The sequence below is a fragment of the Dermochelys coriacea genome, chromosome 1 (genome assembly GCF_009764565.3).
Source record: "Dermochelys coriacea isolate rDerCor1 chromosome 1, rDerCor1.pri.v4, whole genome shotgun sequence".
NCBI lineage: Eukaryota > Metazoa > Chordata > Testudines > Dermochelyidae > Dermochelys > Dermochelys coriacea.
The window spans coordinates 211,918,041-211,942,339 of NC_050068.2; the positions used below are offsets into that span (position 1 = coordinate 211,918,041).

The window sequence follows — 24,299 nt, forward strand, 5'->3', positions numbered from 1 at the left end:
TGCTTTTTCATTGCCTGCCTATTCTGCTATTGAATAAGCCACCACCTCTTACTTTTTTAATTGGTGTATAAGGATTCTAATTGTATGTTGTCAAGGTTCCTTCCCCACTCTGAACTCTAGGGTACAGATGTGGGGACCTGCATGAAAGACCCCCTAAGCTTATTCTTACCAGCTTAGGTTAAAACTTCCCCAAGGTACAAACTTTGCCTTGTCCTTGAACAGTATGCTGCCATCACCAAGCGTTTTAAACAAAGAACAGGGAAAGAGACCACTTGGAGATGTCTTCCCACAGAATATCCCCCCCAAGCCCTACCTGGGGAAGGCTTGATAATAATCCTCACCAATTGGTACAGGTGAACACAGACCCAAACCCTTGGATCTTAAGAACAATGAAAAAGCAATCAGGTTCTTAAAAGAAGAATTTTAATTAAAGAAAAGGTAAAAGAATCTCCTCTGTAAAATCAGGATGGTAAATACCTTACAGGGTAATCAGATTCAAAACATAGAGAATCCCTCTAGGCAAAACCTTAAGTTACAAAAAGACACAAAAACAGGAATATATATTCCCTCCAGCACAGCTTATTTTACCAGCCATTAAACAAAAGAAAATCTAATGCATTTTCTAGCTAGATTACTTACTAATTTAACAGGAGTTGGAAGGCTTGCATTTCTGGCCTGTTCCCGGCAAAAGCATCACACAGACAGACAGAATCCTTTGTTGCCCCCCTGCCCCTCCAGATTTGAAAGAATCTTGTCCCCTCATTGGTCATTTTGGGTCAGGTGCCAGTGATGTTTCCTTAGCTTCTTAACCCTTTACAGGTGAAAGGGTTTTGCCTCTGATCAGGAAGGATCTTATAGCACTGTATACAGAAAGGTGGTTACCCTTCCCTTTATATTTATGACATATGCCCTCTAAAGAATGAACAAAAGCATTTCTTTTATCTCATGTTTTGGTATATCAAGGACTGTATGGGCAATTCCTCTGGTTATAATGCTGCTGTTTTCTGTTTCCCAGTACAGCGTCTATCCCAGATGGTGGGCCTTCTGGTAGGACCAGGCAGGCTAGTTCCTTGATCATGGCAGCCTAATCATTTTGAGAGCCTTCTCATGGAATTGCACATGGACATGAATAGGAACTCAGAGCAAACATACCCCCTTGAGGAGCACAGGTGATGGCCACCATCTTGGCCAGCACACTGGGGACTGAACTGTGGATCTCTAGAGGTAACAATAGTGAGTGGGTTGTTTCATTTAGAAGGAGAAATTAAAGTTGGATTCAGGTATTTCTTTGATGCAATCCATTTCCTTAACAAAGAACGTAAAGGTGCTGTTTCCCTGAACACAGCAGGAATCAATATATTTGCTCACCGCATTAAACCTCACATTAGCCAGCACTTAGCCCAAAAGCTCACTTTCTCTATGCTTTTGCTCAGGACCACATTCCAAGTGTTTGTTCTGGCTGTACCTTTGGCTTTCTGATGCTTCTCTTTCAGCTTCTCTGGTTTTTCTCTTTTTCTGCTTCTCTCTCATACACTTAGGCACATCGCTCCAAGCCAATCAATCCCCTGCTCCTGAGTTTATTAGATCACAGGGGAACCCGATTGGGCTGTATAGTTCAGCTTCTACTCCAGCCTTGCACGTGGCATTGTTTTGGGTAGAGGTCCCTATTATTTCAGCTATCTGGTTCCATAAAGAAACTTAATTGTTTCTTACATTTGCCAGGAATGAGGAGTTATTCTTACATCCACCAGTTTCAAAGAGGTTTAACCCAACCTATAACAATAACATTGCCGTTGTCCAAAGGGTTTTTATGGTGTCTACAGTCAGCCTGCTAGTGTGTTAAAGTATATAACAAAGCATGTTTTAACATAAAAGCATCCATGTACTTTGCACATCAAAATGCACAATACAGAAAGCAGATATGATAATGACAACCTTAAATGCTGAACAGTCACCATAGGTCCAGAGCCATTTCCAGCTCACATTCAGTCTCCAAAATACACAGTCCTGGACCTGCTTGGTGTATAGATGAATCTTCTTCTCACCAGGTTTGAGTAGTCAAGACAAGACTGCACAAACCATGGCACTAATGAGTATGCAGGGCCACTAATGTCATGCTTGTTCAGTGGGAAGAGAGTTCAACCTCATCCACTATTGAAAAGTCCAGAATTTTTGGAAATCCTAATATCATCCATTTTGTCTGACTGCCCTATGTACATATCCATGAACATCCAGGCACTGGCACCACAGGAGTTATAGCTCAGTGGTTTGAGCATTGGCCTGCTAAACCCAGCATCATGAGTTCAATCCTTGAGGGGACCATTTAGGGATTGGGGCAAAAATTGGAGATTGGCCCTGCTTTGAGCAGGGGGTTGCACTAGATGACCTCCTGGGGTCCCTTCCAACCCTGATATTCTATGATTCTATAGGACTTTGGGGAGCTTTACAAGGAATTATGGAAGTCTGAACTTTTCTCCCATAATTTCCAACTTCCTGAGAATTCCAGAAGACCTTTCAAAATCTCCTAGAATCCACTACTTCTGGGAGCTGTGCCAGGAATTGTGGGATAAGCACCCAGAAAGCAGTATTACTGCATTGCTGTAGAAGAGCACTTGTGTACATGGGGGGCAAAATTCCAAATGGTCCATCACCCAAACCTGTACAGCTAGTGTGGGTGCAATGCCCTGTTGGTGCTTAGCAATGGTTCACTTGTCTAGTGAAGGCACAGCAGGGGAGATAGAGAGTCATCTCCAAGTCTTGTCTACAGTGCACATATTTCACTGTGCTGATGTGGTTTCTGAAACAATGCTCAAATTTGTTTATCCTTGCCTATACTGAAGCTAAACTGTATTCAACACTGCATCTGTCCTTGGCAATCATTGTCAATAATGCATCATTTCTGTGTTGTAAACAAGCCCCAGACGTCAAGTTCCACCAAGATTTTACTGTAGATGGAAACCTTGCAAAAAGTGTGCTAGAAACCAGCGCCTGATTGTCCCTTCTTTACACTGATGCAAATCCATTTACTTCAATGCAGTTCTCCTACAAGTGTAAGTCAGAGGACAATCAGGCAATTAGTCCACAAAAACTAAAAGAGCTGAAAGTGGTTTGGCCCCATTTATGCTAGCAGCCAAAATGTTTTTTCAGCTCCAGTTGAAGGAAGTCGAAGGGGCAAACTATTGTTAACAATCATTGTCAACAATAGGACTGCTTCCTAGTACAGACAGACCCTTGCAACTGCCAGTTTCTGGAGGCCATTCATGTGGAAAATCCATGTTTGAGAGCTTATCATGATTTTTACTAAGGGTTCAAATGATCACTAGATTTGGGGAAGATTTCAGTGTAGGCCTCCCACTTATCTGTACTCCTGATCTCCAGATGTGCCTATGATAGCAGGAACTCCACTTCAGCCCTCTGGGAGTTAATAACCTGATTGTCTGCTTCTCCTCTTTTGTTCTTAAAGTCCAAAAGGGCATAAACTAGTATGTGAGACCCAGCAGCCAATGCGGGTACACAACTTACATTTTCATAGAGCTCATAGAAGTTTTATGTGTGGGCCATGGTGCTTCTGGGCTGGGCCTGGACAGGGATCAGGGAGCTTTCTGCAGGGCAGGGAGAGAGAATAAAATCCTCACTGAGAAAGCAGAGAACGTGTATTAGTAGAGGGAGGTGGGCCAGAAATACAGACAAGCACACCCACACTACATACCCCACCCTTTCCCCCAGCTAGCTTCCTGCTCTGCTAGAACAGAACAGAAAGGGAAAAAATGGGGAGGAGAAAAGAGGAGTGAGAAGGAGCACAGAAGAGAAGAGAGAAAAAAGAGAAAATAGATGACCACGCAGAAGTGAAACTTTGGATTCAGTGCTTGGAAAAAGGAGGCCAGGCTACTGTAACAAGGTCTCCCTGTGGTTTGCTACCTTCCCACATTCACTGCTCACCAGCATATAAAGAGCTCCCTTGGGAGTGTGAAAGGAGTCAAGGAAAGAGAAGGGAGAGCTTTTGGTAGTGTCTCTCTCAGGTCAGGGAGAGGAAGGCAAGGAATATATTCAAAAGAGGCTTACAGATAGTTCCTTGGGATGAAGAGAGAAGGCAAGAGGATATATCAGCTGGTACTGGCTCCAGAAGGCTATCTCTGGTGAGTGCATGCTGAAGGTGATGGCACAAAGGCTGCTGAAAGGGACTGTCTGGATGGAGGCTGCTGGAGAATGTGTGTCTGTGTGACTGCTGTGTGTATCAACATGTATGAATGTGCATATGTGCTTGCAGGAGTTCAGATGTGCATAGGTATAACTGTACGTATACCACAGCTGTGCATTTGTTTATGGAGGAAGGGAGGTGTGTAAAAGAGAGTGTGAGAGTGCACACATAAGTAGGCTTACAGGGTTAGACCCCACTGGAACAGTGCACATACTAGGTGCTTCAGAGAAAGGCAAATGTTATGAGGATATTCCCTCCTGATGTCTTGAAACATAAGATTTGATTAGCCCTAGTCTGGTTTGTATAATTACAACTATTAATGCTCATAATATCACCCATCCCTGTTTTAAATCTAGCCATGGCATTTGACACAATGTGTGTATGAACATTTGTTTGTGAATGTGCCTATCTAAGTAAGAATACTTGAGAGTGTGCTTGGGAGTAGATGTGTTTGCCTATATTACTGCGTGTCTGTGGTATGTCTGGGTACATGCATGAACGTGTCCATGTATGTGCCTGTTTGTGAATGTGTACAAGCCTGTGTGGGTGTACTCACCTGCATGTGAATACATGTATGTGCAAGTGTATGCCTATGAGAGTATGTATGCAACTGTGTTTTTATATCTGTATATCTGTGGTTTGTATGCGTGTGTGTTTGAAGGTGTGTGAATCTGTATAATCTGTATGAATGCAAGTGTAAGCATTAAATAAAGAGAAATCTGATTTTGATTATAAAAACAAAAAACATCCTGTGTAGGTCCAGGCAAATGTCCGGCACTGGTGTCTGTATTCCTATCACTTCTCTCCCTCTCTGTGTCACTATTTCTGTCTTTTTCCTGCTCTCTGTTCCTCTCTCCTTTCTCCCCAGCCTGAGTGTGGGATTTCCTAGGTATGCAGCTCCATTCCTAGTCTCAGGCTCTGCACTAGCAACATGGGAGGCAAGGGCCCTCTCTCTGTAGAATGTTCCTGGAACTGTCCAGTGTTTGCTAACAAAGTCTGCGGTGATCTTAGATGGTGAAAGGGTGGCCTTAGAAGCAGCGTTCAATACAGCAGTGACTTCACATAAGGAGAGCATTTCCTAGCCAGGGATGAGCTTGTGGCTGGTCTATGGGACCAATGTTCACTAACACCATAAAGCAAGGAGAGGGCTCCCTCAGGTGTTTCCCTAGGATTGGCCAATTGTTAGAGGAGACTTGTGCTAGTGTCAGACGATAGAGGGCGCCCTTGCACTGTAATTTCGCTGTGCTGTAAGTATTGACTCTGAAGTTTGCCTACTCTATTCTCCTGAGTTTTTCCATTAAGCAGGGGAAAGGAGGGGACAACTCCTTACTTCTGGTCTTTGCTTCAGCACCAGAGGTCCCTGGTATTTGTGGCATACAGGCTACAACACAGTGATAATCCCTGTCTCCTGCAGCAAAGAAAAGACGACAGGGAGAGTCAACCAGGGAAGGAGAACTGCGATACTTGGAACATGGAGGTGGGAAAGAGCCAGCCAACAGGAAGGAATTTGGAGGGGCCACAGTGCATCTAAAATAAACCCCAAGATTTGTGCTGAGTTTTGCCTGTGTGCTGGAATCAAATTGAGTCTGGTCACAGCCATAGGGTATGCATAGAGCCCTGCAAATCTGCGGATATCCACTTTATATCTGCAGATACGCGCATCTGTGGATGTGGATATCCACAGACCATTTTTTGTGGATCGCAGATCAGATGCGGATACAAATTATGTAGCCACAGGGCTCTAGGTATATGGCTGTATGTTGCACATTATCTGACAACAGATGCTTATGCTCAGGCATCTGATATTCCTGTGTTCAAGGATTCAGGTGTGTACACGCCTCATTCCATTATCTTTTGTTACTTTGTTGTGTTTGCCTGTCCATTTGTTTTATATATGCCCTCATGGGAGAGTATTTGCATGTCTGTATGTGGATATTTGTTCACACTGATTTCCTCATTTTTGTGCATGTTGACCTGTAGGCATGTTTGCATATATGTATCCTACATTTGGTGTGTATTTGCATAAGCATGTCCTCATGGTGATGTGTATTGATGTTGGCATCTATTTATATACCTGTGTCCCTGTGTTGTGCATGTGCATGTTCTTGTGATGGCATGTATTTGCACAGGCACGCACCCATGTTGACATGTTTTGTGGTCTCATGTTTCATGTTCAAAACCCCTCCATATCTTCCACAGATCTGTTTCCCCAGCTGCCCAGCCTTCTCCCACTGCCTGCCATCACCATCCACATCACCATGTGGGTAGAGTCACATTGGAGAGGCATCCGCCAAGCTCTGTTGTTTGTCTTCACTGCTGCACTTCTCACTGGGGTCATCATGCTGTCTGTCTCCTCTAACATCAACCCAGTGGGATTCTTCTTCCTGGGGGTGGGGGGCATGTGCCTGATTGGCTACCTGCTGAGTGTGTTTGTGGAATGCTTCCTGAAGCATCAGCACCCACAGGATACAAATCAGGCAACCACAAGGAGGCAGAGCCAGGCAGGGTAAGCAACTATATCTGTTACTTTCCTTTATTTACCCCTTCCTTCAGCCACAACCATTTTAATCTTTCCCTTTCCTCATCCTTCTGCTACCCTTCTACCAAGAGGCAAAAGTCAAAGTCCATTCCAGGAGGCACAGTAATTTCTTCTCTTCCCATATGGAGGTTCCCAAAGTCACAGGATTTTAGAAATGTAGGGCTGGAAGGGTCCTCTAGAACAGTGTTTCCCATTTTTTTTTATACCAGGTACTGCTTTGCTGCCTTCATAAACTATGTCAGGGAGATCTCAGGGACTGGTGCTGGTCCATGGACCAGTCGTTAAGAAACACTCCTTTAGAAGTCATCTTGTCCATCCTCCTGTGTTAAGACAGGGCTAAGTATTCTTTACAACACAGAAATCACATTCATGGTATTCCCTTCACTGACTCAGAGCCCATTTCAGAGGCCACATAGATCCAGCCCAGTTTTCTCTACCCCTGAGTAATCATGTCTTACCCCAACCTTCCCTGCAACTCTTTCCTGAATGCTAGCATCACTAATGAGCCAGAACAGAACAACTACTGTCTTGCAACAAAATGAGCCAGCCAAGGTAGGAGATAGAAATAGCTGGGGAAATGCTATGGTAAGTTGCAGCTGGGTTTGTGCTGCTCGCTTCTCCAAATCTCATCTCCAGGGCAATGATTCCCTAGAAAAGTGGTCTCTAATTTTTGGTGCCTCTGTGTTTTGACTGTCCAACTTGAGACACATAGGGACTGAATTTGAGAGGCGTTGAACACCAACAACTCCTATTGGCTTCAATTAGAATTATAGGTGCTCAGCACCTACATAAATTAGACCCAAATTGTCTATAATTAGGCACCCAAAAATAGAGACCATACAGGGCCTTAACTTCTCTGTACCTCAGTTTCCCTATCTGTAAAATGGAGATAATAAGAAGTTACCCAGCTTGGTAAAATGCTTTCAGATCCTCAGATGCTGTATAAGAAGAAAAGATTATTTATTACTAGAAAGGCAACATATTCAAAACTGATTTAATTTTTTTTCAGATATTGTTCATTGCTGCTGCCTATTCTGGAGGCAAATAGCTCATGAGAGTTTAAAAAAAAGATTAGATATTATTAGGAAGAACTGCATCTACAACGTTGTTACGTAGGATAAAAATGACAAGGGCTGTCAGTTCTCCTGACAGATACCCCTATTAACTCTATGTGGAATAGAAAGTTCCTATTATTTAAACTAAAATACAGTATTTCTTATTTTCCTCACTCTTTGTCTTAAAAAAACCCACCATTGCCAGTCTGATGTAGTACAATAGAGCTAAAAGGTGCAGTGTTTTTTCTCCCTATTAATTGATTCTAAATGTTGGCAGATCTGCTATGTCTGCTAAACTGAGCACCCGTTGGTGGGTCAGGAGGAAACCAGACTAGATAGACTAGTATGATCCATTGTGGCAAGTGTTGGAATACCAGGCTAGATGAACCATTGTTTGGATCCTGCACAACAGGAGGTGGGATATTGAATTATATGGACTAGTATTCTGATTTAGAGTGGCAGAACATGGCATACAGGACCATATGGACTAATGATCTGAGAACTTCTGACTAGTTGAGCTATTGTCTGTTACATGGCCCCCATTCTGGAGGACTCAGATCCCCTCCCTCATGGGTTTATCTCCATGTAGAGTATAAACATCACAATGTCCTATTTAGTCAATGTCCCTATCTTTCGTGTGTAGGGTGAATGCTGCCTACGAAGCACCAGCCTATGAGGAGGTGGTGACAATGACCCCAGCCCCAACAGTCTGGACGATCACCTCCAATTCAGGCACAGTGCCCTCAACAGTGGGGGAGCCCCCACCATATAGTGTGGTCATTGAGCCGCCCAGCATGGCAGAAACTGCGGCGGAGACCTTCAGCATCTCAGTGGCATCAGGCATCAGGTGTGCCTCTCAGGCAGACGCAGGTTCCAGGCTGCACCTTAGGTTGGTGCTACCCCCGAGAATCCAGCGCTTTGTCTCAGATATCCATGATGTCAAAGGTGCTGAAGAGAGGCTGGAGTGGCTGGAGCCACTCACCCCACCACCTGCTTATGAGAGTCCCACTGATGACGATGTCTTTGCAGAAGCTTTCCAACCCTCAAGACAATGATTAAAAACAGACAGAGCCTGCTTGTTGTGGATGAGGCACAAAACCCATCTACTGCCACCACAGACTGGAGAAAGGGGCTCAGTGCTGCGGGCCATGTCATGGAAGCACCAAAGGGTCCACAATGGAAGATGTGGGGCAAAGATGGAATATTGAGCCCAGGGTTATAAACTGGAAATGTGAAGAGGACAGTGCACAAAAGACCCCTGCCCCTACACACAGTGCACTCTGTAGCTCTCCACACACACTGCCCATTCTCTCCTTACATGCATACACTACTCACTACCCACTCCAACACCACCTGCTATTTCCTACACATATACACACACTATCCATTACCTCCCTACATGGACAAACTACCTACTATCCCCTTCAGGAACACACACTCACTCCCTCTTTCATACACACACTCACATTATCTGCTACTCTCTGCACAAACACTCTTACTACTTCCTACACACATATATGTACTGTATACTTCTCCCCGTGCACATGAACGTCCACCCACTTACCTACTATCCTCAAACACACACATATTTGCCAACATCCTGGATCATTCCTTAGATTTCATGCTGTCTTGGCATCTTCCTCAGAAATGAAGTTTTGGGTTTTTCCAGAAACAATACAATAACTGATGGGCTGTGAGTTAGAAACTATCCCTTAAAGTGGGTTGTTCAGAACCAGGGTAGTCTGAAACAGAAATGAGTGACTACTCACCAGCAGGTACCAAAGACATTCACAGCCTTGCAGGGACAGCCCTTCATTTTATAGGGTCCTACACTACACAAAGTCCTTGTCTGTCTACATCCCCTCCTGAAAAACTATTTATGGGACCCCACAGATTCCTTTGCCTTCTCTCCATGGAGCCAAAAGGTGGAGAAGAAACACAACTGTCTTAGAGGAAGCTGGGAGAAGGAATTAAGGGAGTTAACTGTCTGCCATGAACTGCTGGGACCAGAATCAGATGGGTCTGTGCATGTGGAACTGATTGCAAAAAGTGTTCTGGAGCCACTGAAGGCCCTGCATCCTTGGAGAATAACCAGAAATCTAGGTTCCAACTTACTACAGTCTTGAATTTATATATTTTTTTAACTTGTATTTTTAGTGCTGTTGATTTACGATTTTTTAAAAATACAATTAAGTGTGTTTCAGCCAAAGCTTCACTTCCCAGTGACTTCTTATTAAATATTATTGGTATTACAGTAATGGCTATATGTTCCAACCAAGATCAGAACCTCATTGTGCTAGGCACTGATAAACAGATAGTAAAGGACAGTTGCTGTCCCAAACAACTTACAAGACAACGGATAGGAAGAAAAAAAGTGTTTGTGACACCTTATATGGCAGTCTCTTTTGACCTTGAAATATATTAATTTTGTTTCCCATAGAGGCACTATTGCAGAGAGAGAGAAGAGAGGTAGTACTCTTCATACTTAAAACAGTAGTAGGTCTATCTTACCACTCCTTGAACCAGACTAGAACTTCCGAAATAAAGCTTTTGACTCTACTGGAATCCTTTGCATGTTCAAAACAATACTGCAATAGACCCTCTTGACAGAAGGGGCATAGAGAGACAAAGAATGAAGCATTATGATCTAGAACAAGTAGCCCAGATGCACACTGCAAAGCACAGTGGACTAAAGGAATGAACCCTAGATCAGAGAATGAGGTATCATAGCCAGCAGCAGGGCTGGAGTGAGCATACATCCAGTTTTGGCTGGGACAGTCCCTTTTTTAAACCCAGTCCCGGCCCCCCAAGGGGCTATAGTTGGAGCAGTAGCAGCACCAAGGGTGGGGAGGTCCAGCAGCCGACCAGCAACCAGGTAGCAGAGAAGGAGGGGGTGGTGTCTGGCCCAGCCAGGGGGAAGCAGCTGGAGCAGCAACAGCAGTAGCAGCAGCAGCAAAGAGAGCCCAGGGCCTAGCAGCAGCACCAGCAACAGGAGCAGGAGCAGCAGCCCTCTCCCTCCTTTCTCCCTCCAGGCCAGAGGGCAGCAGGAGGGTGATCCTATTGGGATCCAGGAAGTGGGCGGGTGAAGCCTTCCCACTGCTAAAGGATCCCTCCCAGCCTAAGAGCGGGGTCCACAGGACTTGGAAACCAAATGATTATGGGGGTCAACTAATGAAATAACAGGGACAGGAGTGTGATCAAAGGGTCAAATGAAGGGAACCAGATGGGGACACCGAGCAGAGAACCCTGGACAGCGCCCACTGCTCCTCGAAGGCATCAAGGGAGTCAGTGGATGTCACCCAGAGGAACTTTGCCCGGATACATGAACGGATGGAGGATCGGTAATAGACCCCACAGTCACAGGAGACTCCATCAGCCAACCTCCTCACCCTGGTTTTATAGATGGCCGTTTTAGCCAGGGCCAGGAGGAGGCTGACCAGAAGGTCCTGTGACTTTGTGGGGCCATGGATAGGGAGTGCAAAATTAGAAGGTGAGGGGAAAAGTGCAACCAAAATTTTAACAAAATGTCTAAGAGGAGCCGGAATAGGGGCTGCAGCCAGGAGTACTCCAGGTAAATGTTTGCCAGGGTTTCCCCCATGCCGCAAAAGAGGCAGGTGTCTGGGATGGGGTAAACTGCGCCAAGTACACATCCGTGCTCATGGCCCTGTGAAGGAGCCACCAACTAATATCTCCAGCGGGCCTTGGGACCAAGGTGGAGTAAAGGCTGGACCAGAGACAGGAGGGCAAATGACAGACCATCCCTACACCCAAGCTCCAAGAGGTCCCGGACTAGATACAGGTTATCAAAGATGGTGCGGCCTGGGACGGCGTAGGTCTGGTCTGGGTGGACCACGTCCGCCAGTACAGATCCGAGCCGCAGCGAGATGGCTTTTGCTACGACTTTGAAGTCCGTGTGAAGGAGATAGACGGGACACCAATTTTGTAAATCGTGGAGGTCCCCCTTCTTTGGCAATAAGGTGAGCACGGCTCGCCTGCACGAAAGAGGGAGGACCTTGCTCTGCAAGGACTCGGCCCAGTCGGTGACTAGGTCTGGCCTAAGGACATCCCAGAACATGCAGTGGAACTCCGTGGTCAGCCTGTCCATGCCCAGAGATTTATTGGTAGGCATGCAGAGGAGGATTCTGAGAACTCGGCCAGAGTGAGAGGCAGCTCTAGCTGGTCTCAGTCACCCGCGCTGACCGTAGGGAGTTTGTCCCAGAGCACTCTGCAAGCGTTAGGATCGGTCGGATCCGGGGAGAAAAGGCTTGCGTAGAAGGCCCTGGCCCTCCCGCACATCTCCACCAGATACGTGAGGGGGGTACCGTCCTCGGCCAGAAGAGAAGTGATGTACTTCTTGGCCCCCCTCCTTTTCTCCAGGGCATAGAAGAAGTGGGAGCCACGATCCATCTCTCAAAGGAGACGGATGCAGGATCGAACAAAGGCGCCTGGGGCCCAATGGTCTTTGAGGGCCCAGAGCTCCTCCCGTTTCTCCTGGCACGCTCCGCAGAGGGATGGATCCTCGGAGCTGGTGGTCAGACACCTCTCCAGCTCTTAGTCCTCCTGTTCCAACTGCTCTATCGCCGCATCCCTCCATCAGTTGGTGCCCCAGGTGAAGTCACGGCAGAAGAGCCGGGCTCGCACCTTCCCCAGGTCCCACCACCGCCGTGCCAGGGGAAAGGCACGCTGCTGCCCTCACCAGGCCAGCCAGAACTCCTGGAAGGACACCACAAAGCACACATCCTCCAACAAGCTGTTGCTGAAATACCAATAGGCCGGCCCCAGCCTCTCTGCACACTGAGAGGCCGTCACGGTGGCTAAATGATGATCCGAGAACGGGGCTGGCTAGATGCTGGAGGAGTGAAAATGTGAAAGGTGAAAATGTGATAAATAGATGCGGTCCAACCCGGAGTGGTACGACCGATGGGCCTCCACCCGGACAAAGGTGAACGTCGAAATGTCGTCCAGGTGGTGGTCGCACCAGAAGTCCACCAGGGAGTGAAGTTTGACTATCTCCTGGAGAACGTTGGTGGTGGCCAGGCACTGCTTGGTCCCCAAGCGGTCCCGCTCCTCGAGGGTGTTGTTAAAGTCCCCACCCAGGACCAGGCACTCATGAGGATCCAAGGTGCTGAGGAAGGCGGACGCCTGCTGATAGAAACGCAGCTGCTCTGGGCCCAATGTCAGGGCATAGACGTTGACGAGATTGATCACGAGCCCCTCCATACAGACCCAGAGGTGCCGGAAACCCGGCACAACCTCAGCAACCCCCAGCACCTCGGGCTGTAGGTCGGGGGAGAACAGGGTCGCCACTCCAGCCGGACGAACTGTGAGATGGCTAAAGTACGATATGCAATAGCTGATGGATTCCTTCATCAAGTAGTTGCTGAACGGACTAGAGGGGATGCCATTTTAGATTTAATTTTGGTGAGTAGCGAGGACCTCATAGAAGAAATGGTTGTAGGGGACAATCTTGGTTCAAGTGATCATGAGCTAATTCAGTTCAAACTAAATGGAAGGATTAACAAAAATAAATCTGCAACTAGGGTTTTTGAATTCAAAAGGGCTGACTTTCAAAAATTAAGGAAATTAGTTAGGGAAGTGGATTGGACTGAAGAACTTATGGATCTAAAGGTAGAGGAGGCCTGGGATTACTTTAAATCAAAGCTGCAGAAGCTATCAGAAGCCTGTATCCCAAGAAAGGGGAAAAAATTCATAGGAAGGAGTTGTAGACCAAGCTGGATGAGCAAGCATCTTAGAGAGGTGATTAAGAAGAAGCAGAAAGCATACAGGGAGTGGAAAATGGGAGGGATCAGCACGGAAAGCTACCTAATTGAGGTCAGAACATGTAGGGATAAAGTGAGACGGGCTAAAAGTCGAGTCGAGTTGGACCTTGCAAAGGGAATTAAAACCAATAGTAAAAGGTTCTATAGCCATATAAATAAGAAGAAAACTAAGAAAGAAGTGGGGCCGCTTAACACTGAGGATGGAGTGGAGGTTAAAGATAATCTAGGCATGGCCCAATATCTAAACAAATACTTTGCCTCAGTCTTTAGTAAGGCTAAAGAGGATCTTAGGGATAATGGTAGCATGACAAATGGGAATGAGGATATGGAGGTAGATATTACCATATCTGAAGTAGAAGCGAAACTGAAACAGCTTAATGGGACTAAATCGGGGGGCCCAGATAATCTTCATCCAAGAATATTAAAGGAATTGGCACCTGAAATTGCAAGCCCATTAGCAAGAATTTTTAATGAATCTGTAAACTCAGGAGTAGTACCAAATGATTGGAGAATTGCTAATACAGTTCCTATTTTTAAGAAAGGAAAAAAAAGTGATCCGGGTAACTACAGGCCAGTTAGTTTGACGTCTGTAGTATGCAAGGTCCTGGAAAAAATTTTGAAGGAGAAATTAGTTAAGGACATTGAAGTCCATGGTAAATGGGACAAAATATAACATGGTTTTACAAAAGGTAGATCATGCCAAACCAACCTGATCTCCTTTTTTGAAAAAGTAACAGATTTTTTAGATAAAGGAAATGCAGTGGATCTAATTTACCTAGATTTCAGTAAGGCGTTTGATACTGTGCCACATGGGGAATTATTAGTTAAATTGGAGAAGATGGGGATCAATATGAACATCAAAAGGTGGATAAGGAATTGGTTAAAGGGGAGACTGCAACGGGTCCTACTGAAAGGCGAACTGTCAGGTTGGAGGGAGGTTACCAGTGGAGTTCCTCAGGGATCGGTTTTGGGACCAATCTTATTTAATCTTTTTATTACTGACCTTGGCACAAAAAGTGGGAGTGTGCTAATGAAGTTTGCAGATGATACAAAACTGGGAGGTATTGCCAATTCAGAGAAGGCTCGGGATATTATACAGGAGGATCTGGATGACCTTGTAAACTGGAGTAATAGTAATAGGATGAAATTTAATAGTGAGAAGTGTAAGGTTATGCATTTAGGAATTAATAACAAGAATTTTAGTTATAAGTTGGGGACGCATCAATTAGAAGTAATGGAAGAGGAGAAGGACCTTGGAGTATTGGTTGATCATAGGATGACTATGAGCTGCCAATGTGATATGGCTGTGAAAAAAGCTAATGCGGTTTTGGGATGCATCAGGAGAGGCATTTCCAGTAGGGATAAGGAGATTTTAGTACCATTATACAAGGCACTGGTGAGACCCCACCTAGAATACTGTGTGCAGTTCTGGTCTCCCATGTTTAAAAAGGATGAATTCAAACTGGAGCAGGTACAGAGAAGGGCTACTAGGATGATCCGAGGAATGGAAAACTTGTCTTATGAAAGGAGACTTAAGGAGCTTGGCTTGTTTAGCCTAACTAAAAGAAGGTTGAGGGGAGATATGATTGCTCTCTATAAATATATCAGAGGGATAAATACAGGAGAGGGAGAGGAATTATTTCAGCTCAGCACCAATGTGGACACAAGAACAAATGGGTATAAACTGGCCACCAGGAAGTTTAAACTTGAAATCAGATGAAGGTTTTTAACCATCAGAGGAGTGAAGTTTTGGAATAGCCTTCCAAGGGAAGCAGTGGGGGCAAAAGATCTATCTGGTTTTAAGATTCTACTTGGTAAGTTTATGGAGGAGATGGTATAATGGGATAATGGGATTTTGGTAAGTAATTGATCTTTAAATATTCAGGGTAAATAGGACTAATCCCCTGAGATGGGATATTAGATGGATGGGATCTGAGTTACCCAGGAAAGACTTTTCTGTAGTATCTGGCTGGTCAATCTTGCCCATATGCTCAGGGTTTAGCTGATTGCCATATTTGGGGTTGGGAAGGAATTTTCCTCCAGGGCAGATTGGAGAGGCCCTGGAGGTTTTTCGCCTTCCTCTGTAGCATGGGGCATGGTCGACTTGAGGGACGCTTCTCTGCTCCTTGAAGTCTTTAAACCATGATTTAAGGACTTCAATAACTCAGACATAGGTGAGGTTTTTCATAGGAGTGGGTGGGTGAGATTCTGTGGCCTGCGCTGTGCAGGAGGTCGGACTAGATGATCAGAATGGTCCCTTCTGACCTTAGTATCTATGAATCTACACCCTGTCCCCCCCATTCCAGTTGTCAGCTGTCTTCGCCGGCCGGATCCATATGAGTCTCCGACAGAAAAACCACAGAGTATCCCAACTCCCGAAGGAAGGAGAGTACCTGGCTCCTGTGGAAACCCATCCTACAGCCCTGGGTGTTCAATGTTATGAAGATGATAGGTGCCATGAGGAGGGCTCGGGGGGATCCTCGCCGGCAGGATCACTCACAACCCCCGTTGGGCCGTGCAGCAAACCATGACCTACCCTGTAGGTGAGTAAGGAATCACGGAAGCGGCAGACCCGCTGGTAGGCTGCGGCGGCCTGCTTCCCAGTCCTTTTACCCTCCCCCATGAGGGCCCTTGCAGCTCGGAGGATATGATGAACCTTGGGGGCTGGGGGAGGGGCATCCGCAGAGCTGGTGGAGGGAGCAGCGGGGAGGACCACGGCTGTGGGGGCAGTCACTGACATGAGGGCCTGGTCTTTTTGGCAGATGCTAGAGGAGTGAGCCTGTGAAAGGTGAAAATGTGATAAATAGATGCGGTCCAACTGGGAATGGCGCAACCGATGGGCCTTCACCCGGACAAAGGTGAACGTCGAGATGTCGTCCAGGTGGTGGTCACGCCAGACATCCACCAGGGAGTGAAGTTTGATTATCTCCCAGAGGACATCTGCGGTGGCTGGGCACTTCTTTCCCCTTCTTCTTACCCTGGCTCTTCCTGCTGGCTGGGGGAGCTCTCCCAGAATCTGAGGGGGCAAGCGATGTGGCAGCAGCAGAGGTCACCCTGTTGCCTGCCAACGCCCCAGCAGGGGAAGTAGCACGTGGTTTGGCAGCGGCGGTTGAGGTAGAGGCTTGGGGGAATGACGGAGGGGCAGGTGGTGGAGTGGCAGCTGGCTCTGCTGGAGGGGTCCCACCCGTCTTGTCCCCCGCAATAATGAGCAGGGTGGGAGGGGAAACACACGAGAGAGAGGAGGGGAAAGGGGAAGGCGGTCGACCACTCCTCCCTGCTAGGCTGCAGGCAGGGGAGGAGGGCGCCAAAACGGTTGGCTTGGACGGGGGGGGGCAATCAAGGACTAGGGGTCAGTTACTGATACAGGGTGGGATTCTGGCTCCTCTAGCTGCACTAGGCGAGGGGGGAATACAACAGCATTGGGGAGTGTAGTGAAAGGGTTCAAACTAAAATGGGGAGGGCCATAAGTGCATGGGAGGGGGCATGGGTACACGGAGCAAGGGGCTAAGCAGGCTGGAAGTAGGACAGGGAAACCAAGGGGCTAGCTTCAGAGGCTGGGGTGAGGCAAACAAACAAAAGCTGCAAAGGGAGAAGGGCGGATCAAGCAAACAAACTGAAGCTAGTAAGGGGTGCTGGGGCAAAAGAGGCAAATGGGACAGGTAGCAATGGGCAAAGCTGTGGGGGGGGTCAGTTCAAGGGGGGGACACATGCGCCCATGTGTGTGTGCAAAAAGAGTCCTTGTTTGGGCTGGCTGCTGCTTCTGGCCCAAATGGTGGAAGCGGGGCATGGCAAGCCAAGCAAGTAGCTGAGTCCAGAGACAGGAGCTGAGGCAGATGGTAAACAGCCAGTGGGGGTGGTGGAGGGGGCAGCAGTAGTGGTGGGGGGCACAGATGGAGTGGGGGGCAGGCTCAATGCCATACCCCCTTTGTCCCCACAAACACAGTCAAAACCCCCACCACAAGAGCACAGTTCGAAAGTTACTCAGTCCAAGGTTGGAAAGCCCCCTCCACGGTGGGCTGCAGAGCCTCTGTGCGGTTCCCCCGTGGTAGATGGTCCTCTTTGTCCTCCTCCTTGAGGCTCCAGCAGGTTCTCGGCAGCAAGCTTCTCAGCAGCCGCTCCAGCAACTCCAGGTGGCAGTGCAGGCAGGCAGAAAGGACCCCTCTCAGGTGGTGGTGGTAATGGTGTCTGCAGCAGCAACAGCTGGGGCTGGGGTACCTCACTCTCCTCCTCTGGGGAGCGGGCCAGCAGCCCCTCCCCAAGGGGCTGTAGTTGGAGAAGTAGCAGCAACCGAGGGTGGAAAGGGGGGGGTCCAGCATCTGACCAGCAACCAGGTAGCAGAGAAGGAGGGGGTTGTGTCTGGCCCAGCCAGAGGGAGCAGCTGGAACAACAGCAGCAGGGAGAACCCAGAGTCTAGCAGCAGCAGTACCAGCACCAGGAGCAGCAGCCCTCTCCCTCCTTACTCCCTCCAGGCCAGAGAGCAGCTCTATTGGGATCCAGGAAGTGGGTGGGCGAAGCCCGTCCACTGCTAAAGGATCCCCCCCCCAGCCTAAAAGGGGGATCCACAGGACCTAGATACCAAATAAATCTGGGGGACAACTAATGAAATAACAGGGACAGGAGTGTGGTCAAAGGTCAAACGAAGGGAACCGGATGGGGACACCGAGCAGAGAACCCCGGACAGCACCCACTGCTCCTCGAAGGCGTCAACGGAGTCAGAGAACGCCGCCCAGAGGAACTCTGCCCGGATACGTGAACGGACCGAGGATCGGAAATAGGCTCCATGATCACAGGAGACTCCATCAGCCAACCTCCTCACTCTGGTTTTATAGATGCCCGTTTTAGCTAGGGCCAGGAGGAGGTTGACCAGGAGATACTGTGACTTTGTGGAGCCATGGATAGGGAGTGCATAAATAAGAAGGTGAGGGGAAAAGTGCAACCAAAAACGTAAATAATATTGATGAGCAGCCAGAATAGGGGCTGCACCTGGCACTCTCCAGATATGTGTGAGCCAGGGTTTCCCTCACGCCGCAAAAGGGGCAGGTGCATGGGATAGAGGTGAACCGTGCGAAGAACACGCCCATGCTCACGGCTCTGTGAAGGAGCCGACAACTGATATCCCCGGCAGGCCTTGGGACCAAAGTGGAATATAGGCTGGCCCACCGGGGCTCCTCACCCTCCAAAGGTGGCAGGAGATCGCTCCATTTTGTATCAGGGCAGGACACGAGAGTGAGTGCATGAAGGGTGTGGAGCACGAGCGTGTACAGATGTTTCCTTGGTGCGGTTTGGAAGCTGACCGACTGCATCTCGTGCAGCCGGCTCACGGTGAAGGGCTGAGGGGGTCGGTTGGGTCCATGGGGCAGGGGCCCCATTAAAAGGTCCGGCGGGCCTGGGGTAGAGGGTGGGTCAGGCACGCCCTTGTGCAGGACCCAGTCGAGATAAATCCGAGCAGCTGGCGGCAAAGTGGCCTTCACCGCCTGAAGTACGCGCTGGGGAATATGAGGTCTGGAGAGCCCCATGCGCTGAGCGAGCGTCAGGGGATCCAGCCAGTCTCCCCGGTTGTAGTCCAGGAGGTCTCTGACTTTTGTGACTTCTGCCAGGACCAACCTCTGGCGCACCGAGCGGCACTCTGCCACCTGCACACAGAGCTAGGGGTTGTGTAGCAGGGGCTCCGTGAGGAGATCTGCCCCCTGGGTGGCCGCCACGGACCTGGTCGTTGAAAAGAGTTTCCAGGTCCGGAGGAGGTCCTGGTAGAAGACCGGCAGCCCGAAGAGGTCTTGTGGAAGACCTCTTGGATAGAAATAAAGGAGCTGCCAGTCGTATCGGAGCCCTCGGAAGCGGCGCAGGAAGGCATGCGCCAGTATGCTCCATGCCAGACTACCTGCACCATAAAGGAGCCTCTGAAGGGCCTGGAGATGGAAGACATGGCCCTGAGTAAGCAGACATTTCAGGCCCTGCCCTCCCTCCTCCAGGGGTAGATGGAGAACCCCTACAGGGACCCAGTGCAGTCCTGACAAAAAGAACTCCGGAATCAATGTCCGGAGGTTGGCAAGGAAACACGGGGCCAGGACAAGGGTGTTGAGACGGTACCAGAGCATGGACGAGACTAGTTGATTCAGCACCAGCGCTCTCCCTCGAAGGGAGAGGCACCGGAATAGTCCTGTCCATTTCCGGAGCTCCTCTATCACCCCGCCCTCTAAATTCTGCCAATTCTCTGGCAGAGAGGGATGCGTGGCAGAAAGATAAATGCCGAGATAGAGCAGTGGACCTGCGCTCCACCGGATGGCCTGAAGTGCGGGTGGGAGGGAGCTCGCCTGCCACCAGTCCCCTACCACCAAGCCAGCAGCAACTTGACGCAGTTGACCCCTGCAGAGGAGGCTGCCGAATAGATGGCCTGGCAAGCCTCCACCTTCACCAAGTCGCCCGGGTCCTGGACCACGAGGAGCACGTCATCAGCGTACACCAACAGGACCAGCCGCAGCTCCAGCTCCCGCAGCACCAACCCTGTCAACCTCCTTCGGAGGAGACAGAGGAAGGGCTCGATTGCCAGAGCGTACAGCTGGCCCGAGAGGGGCACCTCTGCCGTACTCCTCGCCCGAAGCTGACCGGTTCAGTCAGGGTCCAGTTGAGCCTGACCAGACACTCTGCGGAGGCGTACAGCACCCGGAGAAAACCCACAAATTGGGGTCCAAAGCCAAATGCTTGCAGAGTGCTCAGGAGATACCTGTGATCCACCCTGTCGAACGCCTTCTCCTGATCCAAGGACAGGAGGGCAAATGACAGACCATCCTTACACCCGAGTTCCAAAAGGTCCTGGACCAGATATAGGTTGTCGAAGATGCTGCGGCCCGGGACAGTGTAGGTCTGGTCTGGGTGGACCACGTCCACCAGCACGGACCCTAGCCACAGCGAAATTGCTTTTGTCATGACTTTGTAGTCCGTGCTGAGTAGCGGGACAGGATGCCAATTTTGTAAATCGCAGAGGTCCCCCTTCTTTGGCAATAACGCGAGCACAGCTCACCTGTACGAAAGAGGGAGGACCCCGCTCTGCAAAGACTTGGCCCAGACGCTGACTCGGTCTGGGCCGAGGATGTCCCAGAACACGCAGTAGAACTCCACGGTCAGCCCGTGAGGAGATTTATTGGTGGGCATGTGACGGAGGGCTTCTGAGAACTCGGCCAGAGTGAGAGGCAGCTCTAGCTGGTCTTGGTCACCTGTAGGGAGCTCCTCCCAGAGCACTCTGCAAGCGTTAGGATCGGTCGGATCCAAGGAGAAAAGGCTTGCGTAGAAAGCTCTCGCCCTCCCGCACATTTCCACTGGATCCGTGAGGGGGGTGCCATCTTCTGCCAAAAGATAGGTGACATGTTTCTTGGCCCCCCTCCTTTTCTCCAGGGTGTAGAAGAAGCGGGAGCTGCGATCCATCTCCCGAAGGAGACGGATGCGGGATCGAACAAAGGCACCCCGGGTCCGATGGTCCTCGAGAGGCCGGAGCTCCTCCCGCTTCTCCCGACACATGCTGCAGAGGGGCGGATTCTCGGGGCTGGCAGCCAGATGCCTCTCCAGCTCCAAGACCTCCCGTTCCAACTGCTCTATCGCCCCATCCCTCCGTTGCTGGCGCCTCGGGTGTAGTCACGGCAGAAGAGCTGGTCGTGCACCTTCCCTAGATCCCACCACTGCTGCGCCGAGGGAAAGGCACGCTGCTGCCCTCGCCAGGCCAGCCAGAACTCCCGGAAGGACACCATGAGTCCCTCGTCCTCCAGCAAGCTGTTGTTGAAATGCCAATAGGCCAGCCCCGGCATCTCCACGCAGAGGGAGGCCGTCACGGTGGCTAAATGATGATCAGAAAATGGGGCCAGCCGGATGCTGGAGGAGTGGGCTCGTGAAAGATGGAAGTGTGATAAATAAATGTGGTCCAACCGGGAGTGGCTCAACCGATGGGCCTCCACCCAGACAAAGATGAACATGGAAGTGTCATCCGTGTGGTGGTCGCGTCAGACGTCCACCAGGGAGTGGTGTTCGACTATCTTCCAGAGGACGTCAGCGGCAGCCGGGCTCTGCTCGGTCCCCGAGTGGTCCTACTCCTCGAGGGTGATGTTAAAGTCCCCTCCCAGGACCAGGCACTCATGAGGATCCAAGGTGCCGAGGAAGGTGGATGCCTGCTGATAGAATTGCAGCCGCTCCGGACTCGCTGCTGGGACATAGATGTTAACGAGGTTGACCACGAGCCCCTCCATACGGACCCGGAGATGCAGCAGACGGCCCGACACAGCCTCGGCGACCCCCAGCACCTCGGGCCGTAGGAGAACAGGGTCACCACTCCAGCTGTACGAACTGTGAGATGGCTAAAGTAGACCCTGTCCCTCTAATCCAGCTGCCAGCTGTCTTTGGTGGTCGGATCCATATGGGTCTCCTGCAGGAAAACCACAGAGTACCCCCCCTCCTGAAGGAAGGAGAGCACCTGGGACCTGCGGAGACCCATCCTACAGCCCCGGGTGTTCAATGTTGCGATGGTAAGAGGTGCCATGAGGAGGGCTGGGAGGGATCCTCGCCGGCAGGGATGCTCGCGGCTCCCGATGGGCTGCGTAACAGTCCGTGACCTACCCCGTAGGTGAGTAAGGAGTCACGGAAGAGGCGGACCCTCCGGTAGGCTGCAGCGCCCTGCTTCCCGGTCCTTTTACCCTCCCCCATGAGGGCCCTCGTGACTCGAAGGATTTGATGAAAGTCCCCCCATAGCTGGAGAGCAAGCTGTACCTTGTTGCAGGAGCCACGGACATCTTCTAAAAACTCCCGCAACTCCTCTCACAGCGCATGGGGGGGGTGGGGTTACGGTCTCCTGGTTACTCCCCGACGGGGCCCTTGGTACAGCCCCGTGGCCCACTGAGATGGGCAGACAGGGTGTGGACCCCTGACGGGGCACCTGATGGGCTGGCGCCACTAGGCCCGCCTCAAACCTTGGGGCAATAGGGGGTGGCAGAGGGAGGATAGTATCCCCTAGTGGGTCGGCACAGGTAAACACAAAGGCCGCTCCTTGGGGGTCATCTATTGGAAAAGGGAAGGAGACAGCTCCAGAGGCAGCAATAACATCGTGGGAGGTGGATGGGATAAGGACAGGGGCAGGGTTAGAGGTGTTAGAGGCGAGATGCTGGGCGGGGAGGGGGCTCTCAGTGATGCCGGGCACAGGCTCTGTGGTGGATTTGGCAGCCAAGGCATCAGGAGGTGGACTATCTAGGGCCTCCTCCTGGGAAGGAGGTCAATTGCTCCTCACCAACGAGGGGTGCCCCTGGTGGCTCGGGTCCCGGCTGCATGGCACTGGCCATTGCCTCAACAGGCTCAGTGGTCGTCAGCGGGGTGCCATCTGCAGCCGGGTTGATGGAGGAGTCCAGGGGCTCCTCGGAGGTGGGAGCAGAAGCAACGGTTAGGGGGAGGGAGCATGGGGAAAGGGGGACTGTAGTGAAGTCGCCCAGATCGAGGCCCGCTGGCATAGGGTCGTCCTCCCCCTAGGTGACCGGGGTCAGACCCAGGGCCTCGATCTCCTCATATATGGATGGGAAATTGCTTTCCGCCACGTGGGATTCACCCCACCGGCACATGACGCGACAATCGCCTCAGGGCTCACAAAGGTTTCAGATGGTGCCAGGGCAGGAGGGGCTCCCTCGGGGGCCTCGGAGGGGAGGGACTCCCGGGGAGGGGAGATACTGCCTTCCAGTGCTGCCATGTCTTTCCCTGCCAGCACTGGTGGATGGAACACACCCTTGGGTAGAGCGGAAGGCTCGGCATCGGTGCCCCCCTTCCTGGTCTCCCAGGGGGCCTCCGCATCAGATGGGAGGAGCGGAGCTCGAGCCTTCCGCTTGCCCCGCTGCCCCTGGACTAGGGCCCAGCCCTCCATGGCATCATCCAGGGGCTGGCTAGCAGGGGTCTTGTCAGGGGGCAGAGGCGATGGCTTAGGGACTTGCGGGGATAACGGTGGGAGGGAAGATTCCCCTTGGGGCAGGCCCTCTCCCATGCCCGGCGGTGTCCCTGCCGCACCCTCCTCCACAGGCCCCGCCAGATTGCAAGCAGCGGGGGCGGGGCTCTCCGGCTCCTCTGGGCATAGTGGGGGAGGTGCCCCTTGGGCCCTAGCGGGAGCAATGGTGGACTGGGAAAGAGGAGGGGTGGTTTTGGGCACCAGGCAGCCAGGGGCGCTGGTGATGATGGGGCCGGTGCCCTGCCGGGACTTGGGGGTCCCAGATGCCCCTCCTTGCCGGGCCAAGGGGCAGTCCTTCCGGACGTGCCCCATTGCCTGGCAGAGGTAGCACCGGGCCCCCCCCGTGGAGTAGTGCACCGGGTAATGGGCCCCCTGGTAGGGGACTAGGAAGGACCCCTCCAGCGCCTCTCCGTCATGCGCCGCCGGCGGCAGTTGAAGCTGCACTTGCCGACGGAAGGAGAGGACGTGACGGAGGGCGGGGTCTTTGCAGCCCAACGGGAGAGGGCTGATGACAGAGATGGGCTTCCCCAGGGTAGAGAGGGTGGGTAACAGGGTGGCATTGGGAAGAAAGGAAGGGAGAGGTCAGGACCAGGCAGATGCCCAGGTCCTCTAGCGGCTCCAGGGAGACGAACACGCCCCCCACCGCCAGGCCCTTCTCCACCGCCTCCTGGGCGGCGGCCTCCGATGCTAAGAAGAAGACGACCTTGCCATACATTTTGGAGGTTGCCACAATGGCCATGGGACCACCACCCTCGCCAATGCCCGC

The 24,299-nt window shown here is 50.7% G+C and overlaps 1 protein-coding gene across 1 annotated transcript; it reads left to right on the top strand.

The window, feature by feature from the left end:
* Window positions 1–3,613: 3,613 nt before the first annotated feature.
* On the top strand, window positions 3,614–10,255 carry TMEM139 (transmembrane protein 139). The gene is made up of 3 exons (XM_038379920.2): window positions 3,614–4,136; window positions 6,398–6,704; window positions 8,436–10,255. Exons 2-3 carry the CDS (start codon window positions 6,457–6,459, stop codon window positions 8,845–8,847), a joined length of 660 nt encoding a protein of 219 aa, XP_038235848.1. The 5' UTR covers window positions 3,614–4,136; window positions 6,398–6,456; the 3' UTR covers window positions 8,848–10,255.
* The last annotated feature ends 14,044 nt before the right edge of the window (window positions 10,256–24,299 follow it).

Coding starts and splice junctions, on each gene's coding strand:
- TMEM139 (XM_038379920.2), top strand. CDS start 6,457: ATGTGGGTAGAGTCACATTGGAGAGGCATCCGCCAAGCTCTGTTGTTT. Junction 6,705..8,435: donor AGGAGGCAGAGCCAGGCAGG/GTAAGCAACTAT, acceptor TTTCGTGTGTAG/GGTGAATGCTGCCTACGAAG.